We start from the raw sequence: 16,136 nt of genomic DNA, 5'->3' as shown, positions 1-16,136 counted from the left end.
TTATCAATAGACGTTAAACAGCCGCGCATTTCAATATGCCTAAATATAAAATTACTAATATATTCCGAATTACTTATCTAATAGTTATTATCGATCAGTTATTTTTTAAAGTAGACCCTTTTCTATTTTTTAAGTAAGTTAAAAATGTATATTGCCATCTAGTAAAATAAAGTTTGTGTCCTTATAAGGGATAAAGGACAAACCTAAAAAATATTTAACCATTTATAAATTGAGAGATAAATAGTACTTAACAAAGCCAAAAAAAAAATATTTCTAAGATTATTACTTTAGGAAAAATTTAGTGGTCAATGATAAATTAATAACTCTTTAAAACTAATTAAACAACATTTAAAAAATATTTTCAGTAATATTTCACACAACTTTTATGATACAGTTTTATACATTTATTAAGTTTCATAGTTTTGTAACAATTATTTATATTTTTTAAATTTAAATTAAAAGTTATTATAGTGAATAACCGATTAAATTATTATTAATTACATTAAACATATAATCTCAATTATATATGAAATTTAAAACTTCCATCAAACATAACAAATCTTTCTGTTAAAAAAAGAATAACTTTAATGTAGTAAAAATAGAGCTTGAATAATTTGTACCGAAAATTGTGTAAGCCGACATAATAAACAACATACATTTCATACATACAATTTATTTACAATACTAATGGGCAATAAATAACCAATAGAAAAATAACTCAACCGGACGGTCTATTAATAGCAATAATTTTCGTATAGTTGAGCGACATATTCTAACAACCGTTTTCAGCAGACGGGAAGAAATATTTCACAAACGGCAACAAATTCATTGATAAATTCCATGGTCAGACATATGAGAAAATGAATACTGAAAACAATCAGGACGAATAGTGAGAGCGTCAAATTCGAATAAAATATATGTTATAAGCAAACTGGCAACGTTGCTTTGATAAACCTATAAGATTAAAAGAGACAGAGCGTTAAAAACGTCTTATGCTTATTATTTCGACGTTGTCAGTTCGCTTATAAACTTGTTTCTATAATTTGGCCCAAAGAAAACATAACTGAGTGTCAATTTTGACTAACCAATACCGCCCGCGTCTAATGCGCCTTACGTATATATACTTATATATTCTTACCGCCGCTGACGCCGTTTATAACTTAGGTATAACGTTACCCCCTCCCACAAAACAAGGCAATACCTAGTGCATGATACGTTTACGTACTTATGTCGCCTTACTATATATATGTATGTATGTATGTGTATATATATATATATATATTCCTACAGCCGCCGCATATGCCTCGCGTACAACGTTCCCCCGCGCCTCGCCCGACCACAAAACACAGCTATACCTCGTGCATGATACGTTTACGTACTTAAGTCGCATTACATGTATATATATATTCTAATTACTATTAAAAATATATATTAACACGCTTTATTTTCATTAAGAGATATAGAGTGTATTCATTCCGATTACAAAGGATGATTCCCGTATCGTTATTTATCGTCACTACCACCATGTTCCGGGAGTGGGTAATTTATGCGTCTGCTGCTTTCCTAGGATGTGGTAGCCGTTTCTCAGGCTCTCTCCCCGGAATCGAACCCTGATTTCCCGTTACCCGTTACTACCATGATATTAATGGTAACTACTATAATAACATGAAACTAAAAAGTTTTAAATAATTTTTAGTTCGATGTGTTTTAAAACCGTGTTTTTTTAAACTTTATTTATTATCTCTTAACATTATTTCAGTTCGTGTTCGACTCCCAACTGAGCAACACGTTTGTTACTTCCGAGCGAACCGCTATTATAGCTATCGATAGCGTACAGACGAGTCTACACTACAGAAATCAGGTATTATGCAATTATTTCCTATCACAACACACCGCTCACTAAAATAAACCAGTTTCACGACTTATTACAAAACAAAGGCCGCCGACGGTTCGAGGTCAATTACTCGAATTATAGTAGATAAGATATCTATTATAATTATCCCAACAACTTAACTAAATAATTCAACTATGAATACTACAAAAAAAAAAAAATTATTTCACCGTTAGTCTTATCTAAATCAAGATTTTCCCAGTCAACCGATAAATCTCTCTTTGAATTCTCGGACAGCGAAAATGACTGGCAAACAGTCCATAAAAATAAACGCATCAGATCGCCTAATAACGTCTCACCCCAACCAAAAAAATCTGATACGAGTATATTCATCTCTCAAAACAGATACACAAATGAACCGGCCAAATGCGCCCTATGCGGAGGCTCCCATCCTGCAAACTATAATGGCTGTCAGTCTCATAAAGAATTACTAAAGCACAGAAAATCACATCTCAACTCAAACATTAAAAACAATTACTTACTAAACGTAAACTTAGATGAAACTCACTCAGAAAAAATCTTAACCACTCAAAATTTTCCACCCCTTTCTCACTCTAAAACTACTCAATCTACCACAGCAAAAAATCCAACTAAGTGGACAAAATCAGACCAGTCGTCAGAGAAAATTTTTTCAAATCATTTATCTTCTTTTATTACCGATCTAAATACGCTAATTAATCCACTTATCTCACTCCTCACAACTGTCATTGAGTAACTTCTTAAAAATGGCCGATAATCAACAATCACACCTACTCACAATCCTCTTGTGGAATGCCAATGGAATACTAAATAACATCAACGAACTACAATTAACTCTATTAGAAGAAAAAGTAGATATTGTTATGATATCGGAAACTCATCTCACTAAAACGTCTTCTCTCAAAATCTTTGGGTATGAAGTGCTCAGAGCTGATCACCCTGACGGTACTGCCCATGGAGGAGCCGCTCTACCCATCTCCAACAAAATATCTCATTCTCCTTTTCTACCATTCACCTCTAACAAACTACAAATCATTACCTTCTCTATAATTATATACTCGATTACAATTACTTTCGCTTCTGCTTATCTCCCACCGGGGTATCAGTTTCCTGAAAATGAACTATCAACATTCTTACTCACACTTAATCACACTTATATTATCGGAGCTGATTTTAACGCCAAACATCCAACATGGGGAGCCAGATCAACCAATACAAGAGGACGTCCACTCTATAGTTTCATGTCCTCCAAACGCGCTAAAGCACTAGCTCCAGATGCGCCTACATACTGGCCAACACACGCAACCCGTCATCCAGATATACTTGATTTCTAGCTAACTCCCATCTTAATATTAAACTAAAAACAAAAACCGATGTCGATCTAGCAATTAATACACTCACAGAGAACATTCTCAGCGCTAAAATCAACTCCCTATCTCCAATAATAAACAAGCAATCTGGCAATCAACTTACTCCTGAATTAAGACTACCCATAACAGAGAAGCGGAGAGCCCGCAATCAATGGCAGAGCACTCACTACCCTGAAGACAGACATACATATAACTCCCTAACAAATAAACTCAAAAAACTACTAAAGAAGCACAAAAATGAAATGTACAAATCTCACCTCTCATCCCTATCACCAAATAACGGCTTCCTTTGGAAGAAAACTCAATGATAAATCAATCATTCTGTAAATATATTTCTATAAAATATTAAAATATTTTTTGTAATATTTCAAGCAATTTTTTTTCAACAGTTTTTTTATATTATCAAGTTTACAATTTAAAAAATTGTTAATATTTTTAAATTTTCAATTACAAATTATTGGATTGGATACGGAATAATAATTATTATAAATTACATGTGGTCTGGCGCGATGGTCACATTAGTTGTTGACAAAACTCTAAAGTTAAGTCGCGTCTACCACCCTAGGCGAACGGATGGGTGACCATGCGTGCGCTTCTACAGTGGCGAAAAAGCACTATGTTCCCAGTGCAGAAGGCAACCTAAAAAAAATAATAAATTACATTATATATATATAGTCATGATTGAAATATAAAACGAACATTTAAAATTTCTATCAAATATAGCATTAACATAATATTACTATAAATTCATTAAAGTTGATGTAAAATTAAATCCATTGTCAATTCAAAATGAGTAAAAAATCGTCTCAAATATTTTATGATAGGTTGTCATTAATAAATTTTGTTTACCTCTCTCCTCCTACATTATGAATTTTAAAATACGCGTTTCAATGAAGTCACAATTATTAGTAATGTAAGTGACTTAAAAAATTGTATATTTAACACATTAATGAAAAAAAAATAACTTCCATTTTTTAAGTTACTTTTTATCATAAAAGTATTATAACTTCATCAATTGTTAATTAGGTATTTTTTAAGTAATTTAATTCCTAATATATTGAGTAATTTGTAATTAAATTTAATAGCAAAAAAATAGTAATTTACCTAATACTATTTAGGTCCCATTTTTATTTTGTATACATTGATTATTAAATAATATTAATTTTTAATAAACGTATTTAATTTTTAAATATTTGTGTAATATTTTTATAAACAGTGTTACCGAAATTTATTAAACGACATATACTATATTTAATGTGGCTATTCTATATAATAGAGTCTAATAACGCTTTAACAATTTCAAACAACGGCCTCTGTATGTTATTCTATGGTTTAGAATCTATACTATAGATAATAAAACTACTTACGGTCACAAAATATTTAGTGATAATATTATTACTAGATCTTTGAGTTATTCCTTATTTATTTCAATATAACGATCAGTACTTGAATGTTGAATACATGACGCATTGTAAATATTATTAAAAAATTAAATTTAAAGAAAATATAGGTTACAAGTATACTTTTTGCTTGCTGACATAAAACTTTAATTATGGAAAGACCACAAAAGATCCCTAAAGTAGCTAAGGTATGTGTTTATATATATATTTTTTTAAATTTTTTTATTTAATACGGTTTTATTTTTAGGTGAAAAATAAAGCTCCAGCAGAGATTCAAATTACTGCTGAACAGTTATTAAGAGAAGCTAAAGAACGTGATCTAGAAATCGTACCTCCAGTAAGTATATTTTCTATTTGTTTTTAAATAACTCTTATATTATTAAGTTTAAAATCTCGATCTGTAAAAATTAAATTTATAGATTTAAGACTAAACTATATTTTGTTTACTATGTTATTTTTTAACCAAATTAGATATTTTTTTTATTGATGCAAAGCAATTCAAGTAATATATCTTAGAATCTATGTGTTATTTATAGAAAGTAATTGACAGAATAAAAATTTTTTTTTAATTATTCTTAAAATGAAAATATAATATGAATAAATAAAATTTTGTTTCATTTTAGCCACCAAAACAGAAGATTTCTGATCCTGTAGAATTACGAGACTACCAACATAGAAAACGTCGAACTTTTGAAGATAATATAAGAAGAAATCGTTCAAATGTAAGTAACTGGATAAAATATGCAGCTTGGGAAGAAAGTCAAAAAGAAATACAGAGGTAATTAACTTGCAGAATTTTGTTCTAATTAATAATTATTTAAATGATTATTATTTACAGAATTTTTTAATAATATATAATTTATTTGTTTGCAGGGCAAGGTCTATTTATGAAAGAGCTTTAGATACTGATTATCGCAATATAACATTATGGCTAAAATATGCCGAATTAGAAATGCGTCATCGGCAAGTTATGCATGCCAGAAATCTTTGGGATCGTGCTGTAGTTATTATGCCACGTGCAAACCAATTTTGGTACAAGTATACTTACATGGAAGAAATGTTAGGAAACGTTGCAGGTAAATTTCCATGACTTATTTGCAAGATGGTCTAAAAGTTTTCATCTAATAACAAGTTAATATTATTCAGTAACTACATTAACTATAATAAATATCCATATAACACTACAAAGTAGTATATAATACATTTGATGGATATGATAAATTTTTGAAGATCTTATAAAACTGATTGTTTTGAACAGTACTATCAACTCTACAAAAACAAGCTGAATATTTTTTATACCAATTCCACTGACTAAATAGAAAGTTGCAAAACCCTTTAATTCACTATTTCGTCAAAAACTAATTTTTGCGGATTCGTCATTATAATTGATCACCAGATACATTTATTAGTAACAAATAAAATTGAAAAACTTATTTTCTAGTAATATACATATAATTATGTTCAAGTGATCATTGAGTTATATTAATTCGGAGTTATATAAGGACTTTTTAATCAATTTTCATTTTGAAGCATTTTTCAACAATGATAAAATCAGAGAATAAAATAGTTTAAAAGTAACAAAAACACCACTTCTAGTTTCTTATTTAAAATTGAAAAGTTTTTATCTTAAAATTGGTAGATTTTCACTTACCTATCACTGTGCAGGAAACAATAATTTTTTTCTTGTAAATTATAATACTTATTTTTACTATCATTTGGGTATATTTTTTTGCTATTTTATATTTAATGATTTATTATCATATGCACTTAAATTTATTTGAAAATAAAAATTGTTAAGGAGCTCGAGCTGTTTTTGAACGATGGATGGAATGGGAACCTCCAGAACAAGCTTGGTTGACTTATATTAAATTTGAGTTACGTTACCATGAAATCGATCGAGCTCGAAAAATTTATAATAACTTTGTCATGGTTCATCCTGATATTACTAACTGGATAAGATATGCTAGGTAATAAATTAAATATTTTTGAAATATTGAATATATTTTCTGACTTATGTTATAGATTTACTCATTTATTTTAAATTTAGATTTGAAGAACAAAATGGATTTATTGCTGGAGCTAGAAGTGTTTTTGAACGAGCAGTAGAATTTTTTGGTGATGAACATATTAATGAAAATTTGTTTATAGCTTTTGCAAAGTTTGAAGAACGTCAAAAAGAGGTTTATAATTATTATTTGAATATTGTAGTAATTAATTATTAATAATTAATGTGATATATTTTTGTTTTAGCATGAACGTACTCGTGTAATTTATAAATATGCCTTAGATCATGTTTCAAAAGACCGATGTCATGATATTTATAAAGCATATACTATTCATGAAAAAAAATTTGGTGATAGAACAGCAATTGAGAGTGTCATTAGTAGTAAAAGAAAACTTCAATATGAACAAGTAAACTTTTTAATAAATAATAGATCAACAATTTTAATTAACCATCTAAATATCTACTGAGCCCTAATACTCTTAATATTTTTGTAATAAATTCTTAAATTTCTAGATCTAGAATATTTAATTAATATTTCTATTTTCAATATAACTCATAAAGTAATATATATGAAAGTAAAAGTAATGTTAAATTAAATAATATTGGGCCAGTGAACATATAAACATTCATTTGGGAAAAAAGTTATTTTTTTAATAATACAGGACAACTTGTTTTACAGTGGTTAAATAAGTTCTAAATCTGGCTTTAGGTTTTTTCTGTCCCATATAGTTTTTGAGATAATTACTGAATAGTAATTAAATGATGATTACACTGTAAAATTATCATAAAAAATTATAATTTTTACTTTAACTTTCCTAAAATGATTTCAAGATGTTAAATTAGAGTTGTACAAAATTTGGATCTTATCTATCAAGTTAAACTAACTTTTTGGATAATTAAAGTTGATTTTGAGTGTCTTTTTTTCAAATAAAGCTGAATCTTTAAGAAAAACATTTTTTTTAGTGTAACTAAAATTATGAAACTTCAAATAGAAAATAGATAGTTTTATAACAATTTAAAAAATACAGGAAAATTTCGAAAAATCAAAACAAATACTGTTTTTTTTTTGTATATTTTTACAGTTTTGTTTTATTTTGAAGTAACTCAAACCAAACTTTAAAAATCCAAAAAATCAGTCAAACTTTTTGAATTAGAACAAAATTTTCTACATCTCTAAATAAACATTATGATATAATTTTAGGAAAATTAAAAAAAAATAAAAAAATGTTATGATAATTTTACTATGTAATCATCACTTAATTACTAATTAGTAATTATCTCAAAAACTAAATGTGGTAGAAAAAATCTGAAGCCAGATTTGGAATCAGTTTCAAAATTCTATGTAAAATTCATATAAAATTTTGTTATTTATTGTCTTGTGTGATTATTACTTACAATACTTTAGGATGCTATTACTAAGATTATAATACTTAATTTTTCAGGAAGTTAAAGAAAATCCTACAAATTATGATGCATGGTTTGATTATTTGAAATTGGTTGAAAGTGAAGGAAATGTAGAGGTAATTCGTGATACGTATGAACGAGCAGTTGCAAATATTCCTCCTTCAAATGTGAGTTATAGTAAAAAATAAATTATATGTTTTCATAACCAATAAAAGGTTATAAATTGGCCCATAATAGTACATTATGGCTCTTTCAGATGAAAATTTCTGAATTTTTTTCCTTTAGATTCAATAATTGATAAAAATAGGAAAGGTGTCTCCAATTATTAATTTTATCTTTTTTTTATAAAATGAAACTGCTTATGACTAAGTTTTAAATTAGTGATTGATTGTGCATATGTATTCTACATTTCTGACTTAGTGAGACTACACTATATAATTTGAAAAATTTAAACCTAGCTTTAGAAAATATATTAAATATTCAAATTTATTTTTCTTATTTAAATAAAAATATCTATTATTTTTTTTTATTATTATTTTTTTTATTTTTATATTTGTGTATTTGTTTATACTTTGAAAATACATTTGTTGTTTAATTCTGTAAATATGTTTTTTTAATATTAATTAGATTAATTTATAATTTTGTTTAATTAGGAAAAACATGTTTGGCGTCGTTATGTATATTTATGGATCAACTATGCCCTTTTTGAAGAACTAGAAGCTGAAGATGAAGACCGTACTCGTGATGTTTATCAAACATTTATAAGCACTATCCCACATAAACTATTTACTTTTTCCAAAGCTTGGCTATACTATGCGCAATTTGAGATACGCCATAAAAATTTATCAGTAGCAAGAAAAAGACTGGTAAATATTACATAATTTTTATTACTAATTACTGTTAAATTAATTTAACAAATTTTTATATGTATAGGGAGTTGCCTTAGGTTTATGTCCTAGAGATAAACTTTTTAGAGGTTATATTGATTTAGAAATACAATTAAGAGAATTTGAACGCTGTCGCATATTGTATGAAAAATATTTAGAATTTGGTCCAGAAAATTGTGTGACTTGGATAAGAGTAAGTTTTAAAATTATAATTAATTAGTTTTATAATTATAAATTGTTAATGAATAAATTGTCAAATTAATTTAAATTTAACAAATTTAAATACTTTTATTAAATACTTCAAATCATAAATGAATAATCTTATCAAAAATTTATTAAATATAACAACAGGCTTTATACTATAAATTTTAGTATCAATCATCATGTATAAAAGGAAATTAATACAACTAAAACAATTGTTTTTTTTTTAAACTTATTTTACTAGTAGTATTTGATATTTAAATTTAAATTAAATAACTTATTTTTATTTTTTCGAGATTAAAAAAATCTAAGCTTTAATTATCTTAAATGGATATCTGTACTTTTGGTTTCATTGTATGATAGAAAAAAGTTTTCAAAAAATTTTGTTCTTATAGTTTTTTTTATTTGATTAACTAATTACTATAAAAATTAAAAAAACTAATAATTAAACTTTTATTTCTATCATGTAATCAATAATAGGGGTTTCCATTCAAGATAAGTTCCATTTAAGTTTATGTTTTTTAACCCTGAAAAGATAAAAAAAATCATTTAGCTACATATAATTGAGTTTATTGAATCAAACAATGTTTTCTTTTATGAAAATTTTTAGTTTTCAATAGTTTTCAATAAAAGTTAATAAAATAAAGTTTCTTATTCTAAAATGATCACCTTGTATGATTAATTAGCTTAAAAAATAAGCTTAGAATAGATTGATCTAACTAAGAAAATTACTATAAATATTAGTAGGGTGAAAGGAGTAGAATGAATGGAGTAGAATGAATGGATCTTAAATGCCAAGAGATAAAAAAATATGGTCTATTTATTTTACTTTATGTGCTTTACTTCTTCAGCTCTAGTATAAAAGTGCTAATTTCTTTTAAAAATATTTTTTTATCTTTGAAGTAATTAAACATATATGTTCCTATTTAAAATACTTAAGTTCATGTTATTTTCAAGGGGGGAGAGTAGTGATAGGACCGACTCTTTTAATTATAGACCATAGGTTATTATTAACTTCCAAAAATAAAAAGTAATAATATCATATTATATAATATAACTTTGAAAAATTATCAAATGATGTCCGATTTTCTAATTTTTTCTTTTAAAATAAAAGAGTTCAACAATATTATTCTAGGAAAATTATTCTATTATTATTCTTATATTAAGCTATCATCACCATAATTTTGAAAAAATCCTCTCAATCCCGTCATATTAACAGAAAAGTCCCAAAAATCACACAATTTTATAGTTTTTTGATAGTAATGGAATACTTACATTATCCTAAATTATATAATATTACAAAATATTTATTGTTCTAAATGATCAAAAAAAATTGTCTGGTTCTTTTTAAGTAATTAGCCTCTAATTAAAAAATGATGTAATTTTTAGTAAGTATGACAATTTTGTTTTTTATTTGTTTCAAATACACGTCAAAGCGTTTTATGACAGTGATTTTAATCACTGTCAGATATCAATCTAAAAATTCACCCTCTAAGCAACTCCTTTAAACTGAATCCAGAATGAACATAATTTTTTTTATAATTAAGATAGTTCTGAAAATTGAAACACACTTGAAATTAAGGTTATTCTTTTTTTATACCATGTAATCTTGAATATATTGAAGAATAATTTATTTAAAATTATACAATTAATGATGCTTATAAGTAATATAGTACAGTGTGGCGTTTCCTTCAACCGCACATTATATTATCAACCTTTATGGTAATGTACTGGGATCTAAATCAAAAGTTTACAGTAGTAATGTTTGTCTATATGGGTCGCTGTTTCTAATGCAGTAGTGCCACAATTTTTTTTTTTATTATTTACTATACACCTTTGATGACCTGCCGTCAAACACTAGTGGTCGTGTTACAAGTAAATTAATTAATTTACAATCTTTAACAAATTTAACCATTAAATCAATCATCTGATTGTTTATAAAAAAGTTTTTAGTATTATAGTAATGAATATTTTAATAATGATTATTTTATTTTGTACAGTCCAGAAAAAACACAAATATTAATTAAGATAAAATTGAAAAGAATTTTATGTTACATCTAATTTATATGCTAAAATAATTATAGTTATATGGCTTTTTTTTTTTGTATTATTATATTTTACTTGAAATGTTAAATATTTAAAAATACATATCGTATCTTTATATTATAAAGTATATTTATATGTGAAACATTTTTTTACTGATTTTAGTTTGCTGAATTAGAAACCGTTCTTGGTGACATAGATCGTGCTCGAGCAATTTATGAATTAGCTGTTAATCAGCCAAGGCTTGATATGCCTGAAGTACTTTGGAAGTCTTATATTGATTTTGAAACAACACAAGGAGAAATAGAAAAAGCAAGGAAATTATATGAAAGGCTATTAGAACGAACTAATCATTTTAAAGTAAGATTCTTGAATTCTTCTATTTTTAGCATATCCTTTAACATTATGACTTATTTAAGGTCTGGATGAGTTATGCTCAATTTGAAGTATCTGCTGATGAAGAGGATGGTATAGATAGAATAACTGTAGCAAGAAGAGTATTCGAAAGGGGTAATCTAGCACTTAGAAGAAATGGAACTCCTGAAGAAAGAGAAGGTATATTACAGGCATGGTACAATTTTGAAGAAGAATATGGGGATGAAACCAATAGAACAAAAGTTAAAAATATGTTACCAAGAAGAATTAAAAAAAGAGTTCCTTATACCTCTGAAAGTGGTGTATGTAAAAAAAAATCTTTAGCATTACATATCGTAACTATTGATATCACATATAATGAAAATTGATCACTTGTGGCCAAAATTATTTAAAATTAAAATTATATTAAAAATATTTACACATATGGTATGTGTTTAGCGTTAATAATGGTAACATTGTTCTTGAAATATAGTTTTTGTATCTTTTTGAGTTAAATATTTTTAATATTTTTTAGTTTTAAATTAATATTTTTAATATAATTTTAATTTTAAATATTGATATAAAATTTTTTTATTTTCCTTTCAATATAGCGTGATAGAGGATGGGAAGAAAAAATTGATTATATTTTCCCTGAAGATGATGCAGTAAGACCAAATCTTAAACTTTTAGAGACTGCCAAGGCATGGAAAAGGAAAAAATTGGAAGGAAAAAATGAATAATTCAACTTAATAAATTATTAATCAGAACTAAGTATAAAATTGAGACAAATTTCTTATATATTTATTACAAAAATTAATTTAATCACAATCATCTAATCTTACAGGATGTTCCAGAGGTACAATTGATTTTTTTTCAATATCTCTAGAAAGTGCTTTCCTCATATCTAAAATTATATAAGTGTAAATAAATATGACATGTAATATTAAATATCATAATATCAATGTAAAATAAAACTGTTATACCATATGCATCTTCATCGGGATCTCCCGAGTAATATTCTAAAACAGTTCGATATACTGTATATCCTAAACTTTTGTACATGGATATAGCTACTGTATTGCTAACTCGAACATAAAGGTCAACAAACCATGCATCTTTCCTGAAATAAATACTTTTTTACATTAGTAATCACTTTAACAATATTTTTTATTGAAGATTTATATTTAATCAATTCTTTTATAAACATACTACTTTTATTTTAGAAATTAACTAACTTATTTTTTAATAAGAATAAATAAGTATTGAATTCTTTATACAAAAAAACATTGGTGAAAAGAAATTTGATCTCAATAAATTGCCAACTTGTTTACTTATACAAGACAAAAACTTAAAATAAATAGCTATTTCAACATTAATAAAACTAAAAATTGCAAATAAAAAATTATTATAAGCTAAATTGCCGTTTTATATTAAATAATAATACTTATTAATAATAACAAAATTTACTTTTCTGAAACTTCTTCTAACCAATTCATTAAAAACCCCGCTACTCCTAGTCTTCGATATTCTGGTGCAACAGTTAAAGCAGTAACATGACCATGCCAATTGTCAGGTTGTCCTTCAGCTTTTCCCATAACTAATTAATAATTAAATTAGTTTTTAAAAATTACAAATGCTTTTGAAATTATTTTAAAATATTAATTTTTCTTTATAACAAATATTAGCTGCAGTAGTATTAATAATTAAGTGAACTTTTCATTTAATAAATAATAATAATATCTTATTATAAGGAAAAAATGTGTTTTTTTTTTTAATTTTCAATAGATTTTTATTTACTTTTTGAATTGTTTAAAATAGTTGGGGATATGTTTATATTATTTTACGAAATTACTAAAATTATATATCTATAATAACTCAAAGTAACTACACAGACTATCACAGTCAACTTAAATTAAGTGATTATACATTACAACATTAAACATATTTAAATTTCAAATATATTTTTAGCAATAGATTGTTAATAATAAATAATGAATAATAATAAATCTGCTGCCTTTAAACTGTGATGAGTTTACAATATGACCAAATGATACTATTAATTTGAATTGCAATGAGTTTACATTATATCCATATATATACATCAAATTTTACTACAATAAATTAATAAAATCTTGTGTAGATAATTTTGAAAAAGGAATTGACGTAACTACATAGCTGAAATAAACTTTTTTTAATAAATACTTTAGCAATAAATTTTTTTATTAAAACTGAACTTTTTGGGGTTATATTACTAAATAATTTTACATATAATATAGCACTTACTATAACCCATTATTTCTCCAGTAGGTGATTCTGCTACTTGAAAATATTCTGGCCAATGGGCTAAATATTGCATATAAAATGGTATAGCATACTGTAATACATTTTGTTAAGTTTCTTATAACCATAGAGCTGATATTAAAAGATAAGCTTTTAATTTTTTTTAATATTTTTACTGTACGGTCAATTAAGTTAATATTTTCAAAATGTATTTAAATTCTCATAGGTTTTTTTTCTCTATCTTGCAATATATATATTTTTAATTTTATTTTTTATGTATAAACTAAACAAATATATTTTTATTAACAAAAAATTGCCTTGAATATTACATCATAATATTAAGAATGGCATCAACAAAAAAAAAAATATATATTTAAAATCAATAATTTAAAAACTTATCAGAGAATTTGTACATGGTTACATGTTAAAGGTACACAATAAAGAAACTTTTACTTTCTTTCATATGTCAAAAAATTAATTTTAAAAATTTAATAATTAAATTGTATTGCTTAGTAAATTTTAAAAGGATACAGTTTCTGTAAGTGTATCTAAATTTCTGAAAAAAAAAATTATTTTCATAAGCACACTGCAGTTTTTAAACTTTAGACAATCTAATTTCAATCAAATAATATTTATTTTAAATAATTTTAATAACTCTTATAAATGTGCATTTTAGCTTCGATGCGAAGCTGAGAAGGTATTGGTTTTACTATGATTTGTGTTTTTTTTTTGTGTCTTACCACTTTTTCACAGCTCTCACCGAACGGATTTCTTTTAACGATACGTCAAAAGATCACAAATCGTATCTAGTCGAAGACATTACCCTTAAAAATTGAAAAAATCGCTAATTTTTTTAATTTTTTTTATTAAAAACTGCCGTAACTTTTTCAAAAATGAACATATCAATATAATTTTTTTTTTTATAGATGCTTGATGTCTTTACCTATCTTTTGATATATTTTTTTCATAAATTTGACTCTTTATCTGCCCACAGGGGGGGATTTAAAATGACAACTTTTTCACAAAAAATTAACTTTTTCAACTTAACTTTTGAAAATGTTCCGGAAGGTCTGACACTTTTATATATATCTTAAATTAAAGCTAATGTAATGTACTTTAATTTGAAAAAAAAAAATTTAACCTATGGAATTGTCTTCACGGTGAAAACGGCTACCGAATGCTATTTTTGTGTGAAAATTCTCGATTTTATAATTTACATTTTTTACTTTAATGTGCTATAACTTTTTAAAAAATGTATGGATCAATACAATTTTTTCATGAGAAGTAGTATTTATATACATCTTTCATTGGACATACTATATCTTAATCAGGATATTAATAAGGAACTAGCAGATCATGTAGCTTTTGGAATAATACACCAATTTTTTAAAATTAAACACTATCTAAAGATTTGCATCAAAGCGTTTTTTTTTGATAGTGATTTTAATCACTGTCAGATATCATTATACTTGATCCAACTATGCCACGTCACCACTGTGCTGCGACCCCCCTGTGCTGGGTTTTTTTCTTTAAAACTACTACACATTTAAACCAGTGTCATATACAGAGAAAGCTACAGGGACCATAACCCCTCCATTAAATGTAATATTTATCTTAAAAAATAGTCCAAAATATGAGTTAGAGTTTTTTTTACTATGGCTCCCTAAATAAGAACTAGTAATTATGCCACTGCTTATAAAGAAATTATTCATCACACATGAAATGTTTTTATTTTGGGTTGATCCTTGAATAAATAAAAACATTTTTCATAATGGTTTTTAGATGCATTCAAATACATTTAACTTGTATCAAAGATATATATAAAGATGCTAATGCTTACCTAATGTGTTTTAAAGAATTATTATTTTATTTTCAGTTTAATAATTTAAAAAATAAGTCATTTGAAAATATTTGCTTAATAAAGTTATTATTTCTAATACAATCTAACGTTACATAATATATTCGAGATAACTCGCCCAATCTTTATTAGGGATTGACCTTTTTTATTAATTAGTGATTCCTTAATTAATAAAAAATGTATAAAATAACTGTTAATATTACTTACACATTATTAAACTTAAATAAATCATCACAATTAAAGGGTCGTAAGGTGGTCATTTTGTAGTTTTCAATTTTCAATTGTGACCTGTTAAAAACTTAATGAACGAATTGTTAATCAGTCGTTGATAAGTATAATAAGCAGTTTTATATGAGTGATAATATTATAAAATAAATCTATTTTATCATGAGTGATAAGTCGATAATTTACAAGGGAAAACATCTTTGTTCCAAACATCTGGTACTCCGACCATCTGATACCAT

The 16,136-nt window shown here is 25.7% G+C and overlaps 2 protein-coding genes across 3 annotated transcripts; one reads left to right on the top strand and one right to left on the bottom strand.

The window, feature by feature from the left end:
• The first annotated feature begins 4,615 nt into the window (after positions 1–4,615).
• Positions 4,616–12,907, top strand: LOC126903846 (protein crooked neck). Its single transcript, XM_050682353.1, has 14 exons — positions 4,616–4,828; positions 4,888–4,977; positions 5,264–5,418; positions 5,514–5,716; positions 6,439–6,607; positions 6,688–6,820; positions 6,891–7,052; positions 8,088–8,216; positions 8,703–8,915; positions 8,983–9,129; positions 11,346–11,540; positions 11,600–11,857; positions 12,146–12,305; positions 12,379–12,907. The coding sequence occupies exons 1-13, from the start codon at positions 4,793–4,795 to the stop codon at positions 12,272–12,274; spliced, it is 2,019 nt and encodes a 672-aa protein (XP_050538310.1). The 5' UTR covers positions 4,616–4,792; the 3' UTR covers positions 12,275–12,305; positions 12,379–12,907.
• LOC126903848 (N-alpha-acetyltransferase 20) lies at positions 12,313–16,024 on the bottom strand. 2 transcript variants are annotated; one of them, XM_050682356.1, is made up of 6 exons: positions 15,880–16,024; positions 14,346–14,370; positions 13,818–13,908; positions 13,002–13,131; positions 12,518–12,654; positions 12,313–12,438 (listed from the first exon to the last, which is right to left on the bottom strand). In XM_050682356.1, exons 1-6 carry the CDS (start codon positions 15,930–15,932, stop codon positions 12,353–12,355), a joined length of 522 nt encoding a protein of 173 aa, XP_050538313.1. In that variant the 5' UTR covers positions 15,933–16,024; the 3' UTR covers positions 12,313–12,352. The 2 variants fall into 2 exon arrangements, with proteins under 2 accessions (XP_050538313.1, XP_050538312.1); XM_050682355.1 differs by having other exon boundaries at positions 14,346–14,425; positions 15,880–16,023.
• Positions 16,025–16,136: the final 112 nt, after the last annotated feature.

This window comes from Daktulosphaira vitifoliae, unplaced genomic scaffold (genome assembly GCF_025091365.1).
Source record: "Daktulosphaira vitifoliae isolate Bord-2020 unplaced genomic scaffold, ASM2509136v1 Scaffold_4, whole genome shotgun sequence".
NCBI lineage: Eukaryota > Metazoa > Arthropoda > Insecta > Hemiptera > Phylloxeridae > Daktulosphaira > Daktulosphaira vitifoliae.
Note: the sequence above shows the minus strand (reverse complement) of the source record. Positions and strands in the feature narration are given on the sequence as shown.

Excerpts from the sequence above, each read along its gene's own strand:
- LOC126903846 (XM_050682353.1), top strand. The coding sequence starts at position 4,793 with ATGGAAAGACCACAAAAGATCCCTAAAGTAGCTAAG. Across the intron at positions 4,829-4,887 it reads AGATCCCTAAAGTAGCTAAG|GTGAAAAATAAAGCTCCAGC; the intron begins GTATGTGTTTAT and ends TTTTATTTTTAG. Across the intron at positions 5,717-6,438 it reads AATGTTAGGAAACGTTGCAG|GAGCTCGAGCTGTTTTTGAA; the intron begins GTAAATTTCCAT and ends AAAATTGTTAAG.
- LOC126903848 (XM_050682355.1), bottom strand. The coding sequence starts at position 15,904 with ATGATTTATTTAAGTTTAATAATGT. Across the intron at positions 14,426-15,879 it reads TTATTTAAGTTTAATAATGT|ATTGTCTAAAGTTTAAAAAC; the intron begins GTAAGTAATATT and ends GATTGAAATTAG. Across the intron at positions 12,655-13,001 it reads TTAGAAGAAGTTTCAGAAAA|GAAAGATGCATGGTTTGTTG; the intron begins GTAAATTTTGTT and ends TATTTATTTCAG.